This window comes from Silene latifolia, unplaced genomic scaffold (assembly GCF_048544455.1).
Source record: "Silene latifolia isolate original U9 population unplaced genomic scaffold, ASM4854445v1 scaffold_126, whole genome shotgun sequence".
Classification (NCBI taxonomy): Eukaryota; Viridiplantae; Streptophyta; class Magnoliopsida; order Caryophyllales; family Caryophyllaceae; genus Silene; species Silene latifolia.
In genome coordinates this window covers 213,465-219,394 of record NW_027413130.1, presented here as the reverse complement: position 1 = coordinate 219,394, position 5,930 = coordinate 213,465, and the positions used below count along the sequence as shown (strand labels likewise).

Here is a 5,930-nt window from a genome sequence, read left to right as displayed (position 1 = left end):
TTTCTAGGACTTGCATTGTGATTCTTCCTTGGACCCCTAGGACTTTTCTCGAGCCTAATTCGGTGACCAACCAGCTGGCCATGGTGGCAGCTGGTGGTTGGGCTTGTACTTATACTTATTGGCCACTAAACTTAGCTCAACTTGACTTGGTTTCGAGATGGGTGTGGTGTTGCTTTGCTTTGTCTGGCAAGTGAGGTGCCCTGGTGGTGGCTCTGCTTGCACTTCTTCACTCATCATCTTCAATGTAGTCTTCATGTTTATCCACCTCCAGTGATTTAGATTTGTATTGAGTATTCAAAACCATTTTGTGCCATCTTTGCTTGCGCTTTATTTTCTTGTGATTCCCTTCCCACCACCTTTCATGCACAATTCTACCAATATCCAAATATTGGTTGCACGAAACAACAAGATCATTATGAGCTTCCATGAAAATTGACTTTAATAAGAAATTAGAGTTCCCACCATGTAGTTTCTCGTCAATGTGTTTATCAATTGGTGATTGATATGGTTCTTTCACTTGCGAATCAAAACTAACGTGGCCCACCCATTTGGCATGTTTCGGATTCAACTTGTTTCTGTTAATGTACTTCAACGATTCACGATCCAAAGGTAGTATGAAGTAATTCGGACGGGGATAACGACTCCAATGATTAAGAGTTCTCACGATCGCATAAAACTCTTCGTCGCACGTAGAGTAGTTGAATCTAGGACCATTTAATTTCTCGGAGAAATAAGCGATGGGTCGCTTTCCTTGTATTAATACGGCTCCAATTCCAACACTGCTTGCGTCACATTGCACCTCAAATGGTTGAGTGAAATCCGGGAGTGCCAATAACGGTGTCTCGCAAAGTTTCTGAATAATGGTTTCGAACTCCTTTTGAGCGGTTGTGGTCCATACGAAGGTTCCCTTCTTCGTACCCTCGGCGATAGGACTAGTAATGGTACTAAAGTCCCGAATGAACCTCCGATAAAATAAGGTGAGTCTATGAAATGTTTGGACCTCCGTGATGGTCTTAGGAGTAGGCCATGACTAGGTTGCTTCAATTTTGATTTGTTCCTCCGAAATCCTGACTTTAGATACCATATAGTCGAGAAATATGACACTCTCGACCAAGAATGAACATTTCTCCTTCTTTCCATATAGCTTTTGTCCTCGGAGAGTTTCGAACACTTTGTGAAGGTGTTTGAGGATGGTGAGAGGTACTAAACAGCAACTTTGTACCCACTTTCCTCCACAATGTATTCCAAAAGTAGCTCAAGAATTTAGAATCCCGATCCGACACAATAGTCTTTGGAATGCCACGTAACCTCACAATTTCCCGATAGTATAAATCAGCCACATTAGAAGCATCATCGGTTTTATGGTAAGCAACAAAATGAGCCATCTTGGAAAAACGATCAACCACCACCATGATAACATCCTTACCACGTTGAGTGCGTGGCAAAGCAACAATGAAGTCCATAGAAACATCGTCCCAAGGTCTGACCGAAATTGGCAAAGGAGTATATTCACCCGGTTTGAACTTGCTCTTCGAAACTTGACAAGTAACACACTTACCCACGATGTTGTGAACATATTTTTGCAATCGTGGCCATAAGAAATGCTCTTTCAAGATCTTTACGGTCTTAGCCACCCCGAAGTGACCAGCTAGTCCTCCACCGTGAGCCTCCCTTACAAGTAGTTCTCGAATCGGATGCTTAGGAACACAAAGTTGATTTCCTTTAAAAAGAAAACCGTCTTGAATCAAATACTCTCCCTTAACTCCTGATTTGCACTCAAGATATATTGCACCAAAATCTACATCTTCACCATAATAATCCTTCAAAGTTTCAAAGCCCAAAAGACGGACATCAAGCGTGGACAGCAAGGTATACCGACGAGATAAAGCATCGGCTACAACATTACTCTTCCCATTTTTATACTTGGATGAAAAGTGAAATGATTGTAAGAACTCCACCCATTTTGCGTGCCTATGATTCAACTTCTGCGGCCCATTAATATACTTCAAGGATTCATGATCGGAATGCAATATAAAATGGTTAGGACGGAGATAGTGACTCCAATGATCAAGAGCCCGGACAATAGCATAAAATTCCTTATCATAAGTGCAATAATTCAATCGAGCCCCACCCAATTTCTCCGAGAAGTAGGCAATAGGACGTTTCCCTTGAATCAAAACAGCCCCTATTCCCACGCCACTAGCATCACACTCGACCTCGAAAGGTTGAGAAAAGTCGGGTAAAGCCAAGATAGGAGCGGTACACAACCGATCCTTAATCGTTTCAAAAGCTTGCTTAGAAGCCCCGCCCCAATTAAAACTCCTCTTTTTCAAACACTCCGTTATAGGGCTGGTTATGGTACTGAAATCTCGAATAAATCGACGATAAAATGAAGCAAGCCCATGAAAAGATCGTACCTCACTAACGGTTTTAGGTTCTGGCCATGATCGAATTGCTTCAATTTTTGATTGATCAACCGAGACACCATCCTTGGACACCACGTATCCCAAGAAAACCACGCTCTCCACAAGAAAAGAGCACTTCTCACACTTCCCATAAAGTTTCTGACTTCGCAATGTTTCGAACACTTGCCTCAAATGTTCAAAATGATCATCTATGCTCCTGCTATACACCAATATATCATCAAGATAAACCACAACAAATCTGCCCAAGAAAGATTTAAGTACCTCGTTCATTAATCTCATAAAGGTACTTGGAGCATTGGTAAGACCGAATGGCATGACGGTCCATTCATACAACCCATGCTTCGTTTTGAAAGTCTTCTTCCAATCATCGCCTTCGCGCATCCGAATCTGATGGTAACCACTCCTAAGATCGATCTTTGAGAAAATAACCGAACCATGAAGCTCGTCAAGCATATCATCGAGCCTTGGGATTGGGAAGCGGTATTTGATTGTTATGTTATTCACGGCACGACTATCAACACACATTCTCCACGACCCATCTTTCTTTGGCACAAGTAGCACCGGTACAGCACAAGGACTTATACTTTCACGAACATAGCCCCTAGCCATCAATTCATCGATTTGCTTTTGGAGTTCCTTTGTTTCTTCGGGATTACAACGATAAGCAGCCTTATTCGGGAGAGATGAGCCCGGAATAAGGTCAATTTGATGTTCAATGCCCCGAATAGGAGGCAAACCAGCCGGTAATTCATCGGGAAATACATCACTAAACTCCGTAAGGAGCTTTTCAACTCGGTCATTTTCCTGCAAAACAACATTAGAACTCGAATTTTCTTTAGCAACCAGTAAGAAAACCAGTTCGCCACTATCAATAGCACGCTCCACATCCCGTTCTCCAATCAACAACGACATACCAGCCTTGGGAACCGTGTTTGTGGCAGCAACACGACTGTTTTGAGGTGATAAGGGTTTGAGCACAATCCGTTTTCCCTTATCCTTCAATTCATATTCATTACACCTTCCCCGATGCAACACATCCCGATCAAATTGCCAAGGTCGACCCAACAAGATATGACAAGCATCCATGGGTATAACGTCACACAAAACCTCATCAACATACGAACCCATTGCTAAATTCACACGGGCCTGTTTAGTAACTTTGACACTACTACCGTTATCTAGCCAATGCAACGCATAAGGATGGGGATGATTCGTGGTCTTAAGACCCAATTTAGACACCATTTCAGTAGAGGCAACGTTAGTACAACTCCCTCCATCGATAATTAGACTCACCCATCTATCATTCACCTTACAATTAGTATGAAACAGTTGGTTTCGCTGTCCCGACTCAATTGGTTTAGACTCAACTTTCAAAGTTCGCAAAACCAAATTAGTATTGACATTAGGTGCCTCATAACCCTCTACTTCTTCTTCCCCTTCCTCATTATCATTAGGAATCGAAAACTCATCCATTTGTTCCTCCTCGGCCAACAATTCATCCCGACACTCTAAGGCTTCTCTTAAGGTCACAACTCGTTGATTAGGACACGCACTTTGATAATGACCGAACCCTTGACACTTAAAGCATCGAACCTTAGCCAAACTAGTCTCCTTTCCCGGGGTTTTTGAGGACTGACCAGCGGTGTTTTTAGGGTTGCCAGTCGAGGTGTTAGACACGGACTGGTCATTTGAAGTCTTGACATTTAGACTCGGGTCTCGACCATGATTTAGGCTTACTCGATTCTGAATTCGACCCACTCCCATACTTAGGTTTCCCTTGGGATTCAACTTTCAAACAAAGACTACACAAGGTATCAAAATCAGAATATTGGTATAACTCAACCGTGCTAGCAATGTTATAATTTAAACCACGCAAAAATCGAGCAATTTTTTGTTCCTCTACTTCCTCCAATTCACCCATAATAGCAAGGTTCTGAAATTCATCTAAGTACTCGCTAACACTCAATTTGCCTTGTCTAAAATCAGCGATTTTGCGATAAGTAGACAGCCTATGGGTCGATGGTACATACCTTTTCCGTAGTTTGCGTTTTAGGGACACCCAAGAATCAATTTTCTCCTTGCCTTCTCGGACCCTCTTAGCCTTCATCGCCTCATACCACAGCGATGCTCCTTTGCTCAATTTCAGAATTGCAAACCTACATCTCTTGTCATCATCCAAGTCTTTAAAATCGAATAAACGATCGATTTTCCGTTCCCACTCCAAATAGGCCTCGGGATCAGCCCCTCCAACGAATTCAGGAAGATCACTCGCTTTGAATGCATCAACAATTCGTTCTCCTCTTCTAGGTTGCCAACGTTCATCAGTTTCACGAGCATGTTTCAAGGCTTCCCGTAATTGATGAATGAATTCTGGACTGTTGAAATCCACCGACATAGTTAAACAAGGATCAAGAGCCGAAGCTCTGATACCACAAATGATGCGAATTGAGCAGCGGAATTAAGGACGTTTTGGACAGTACTGAGGACTGTTCGTACTAGGTACGCGCAGACCTGAAATGGAACGATTTTGAGGACAAAAGATTAAAAATTAGCGGACTGTTTTTGGCGAACCGAACGTACTAGGTACGACCCGTTCTGGTTTTTGTGAATAAAAGGGATAGTGTTTGAACAAGCAAGACCTATCACTTGATCAAGGTGAGTGAGACCAAGACCTATTGATCAACAACTCGAGAATTTTAATTAGAATCGCGTCCTAATCAAAACCAGTTTTGTTTCTACGCAAGAAACGATTTTGTAAACACAAGTTTTCTGAAATTTCTTAGATGATTTTATTCAAGCAAATGAAGGCATTATATAGCCCTCCAAATGACCCGTGCATAGCCTAGCAAAGTGAAGAGTTTATCATTTACTCTTCACTTAATTACAATCATTAAACAACTAGTTCATTGAACTTAGACAAACAACAACTTAAGCTAACATTTTATTGTAAACATAATCTGAAAATGTAAGATAAAAACGTCTTGTGGAACATCTTGGATTGCGTGCCATCAGCTCCTAAGTTCCACACTTAGCAAATTAACAAGAGAAGGATAATTGTAGCTTAAAGGCTGAAACTTACGGACCAACTTCAGACCTTCCCCTTGATTGTTCATAACCAACTCGTCCAGCCCATCAACTAACTCCGAGACATTAGCTTGGTCCTTAGCTTGGTTCGCATCACGAGTCACAATGACTAATGAATAAGGACAAATGATTAACACAACGAGTCACAATGACTAATTAACTAGGACAAATAATTCACACAATGAGTCAAAATGACTAATGATCAAGGACAAATGATTCACAAAACGAGTCACAATGACTAATTAACTAGGACAAAGGATTCATACAACGAGTCACAATAACTAACGAACAAGGACAAATGTTTCACGCAAGAAGTCACAAACACTAATGAACAAGGATAAATGATTCATAGAACGAGTCACAATGACTAATTAACTAGGACACATGGTTCACACAACGAGTCAAAAGGACTTATGAATA

General features: G+C 41.6%; 1 protein-coding gene across 1 annotated transcript; it reads right to left on the bottom strand.

The window, feature by feature from the left end:
• Window positions 1-226: 226 nt before the first annotated feature.
• LOC141637663 (uncharacterized) lies at window positions 227-4,821 on the bottom strand. The gene is made up of 5 exons (XM_074447128.1): window positions 4,330-4,821; window positions 2,661-4,214; window positions 2,427-2,522; window positions 1,123-2,003; window positions 227-944 (listed from the first exon to the last, which is right to left on the bottom strand). Exons 1-5 carry the CDS (start codon window positions 4,819-4,821, stop codon window positions 227-229), a joined length of 3,741 nt encoding a protein of 1,246 aa, XP_074303229.1.
• Between the last annotated feature and the right edge of the window lie 1,109 nt (window positions 4,822-5,930).

Bases quoted from the DNA above. Each gene is read 5' to 3' on its own strand.
- LOC141637663 (XM_074447128.1), bottom strand. From the start codon at position 4,821: ATGTCGGTGGATTTCAACAGTCCAGAATTCATTCATCAATTACGGGAA. The intron at 4,215-4,329 runs GTAGAGGAACAA...TTTGTTTGAAAG, and splicing joins TTATGGGTGAATTGGAGGAA to TTGAATCCCAAGGGAAACCT. The intron at 2,004-2,426 runs GTTAGTGAGGTA...GAATCCTTGAAG, and splicing joins CATGGCCAGAACCTAAAACC to TATATTAATGGGCCGCAGAA.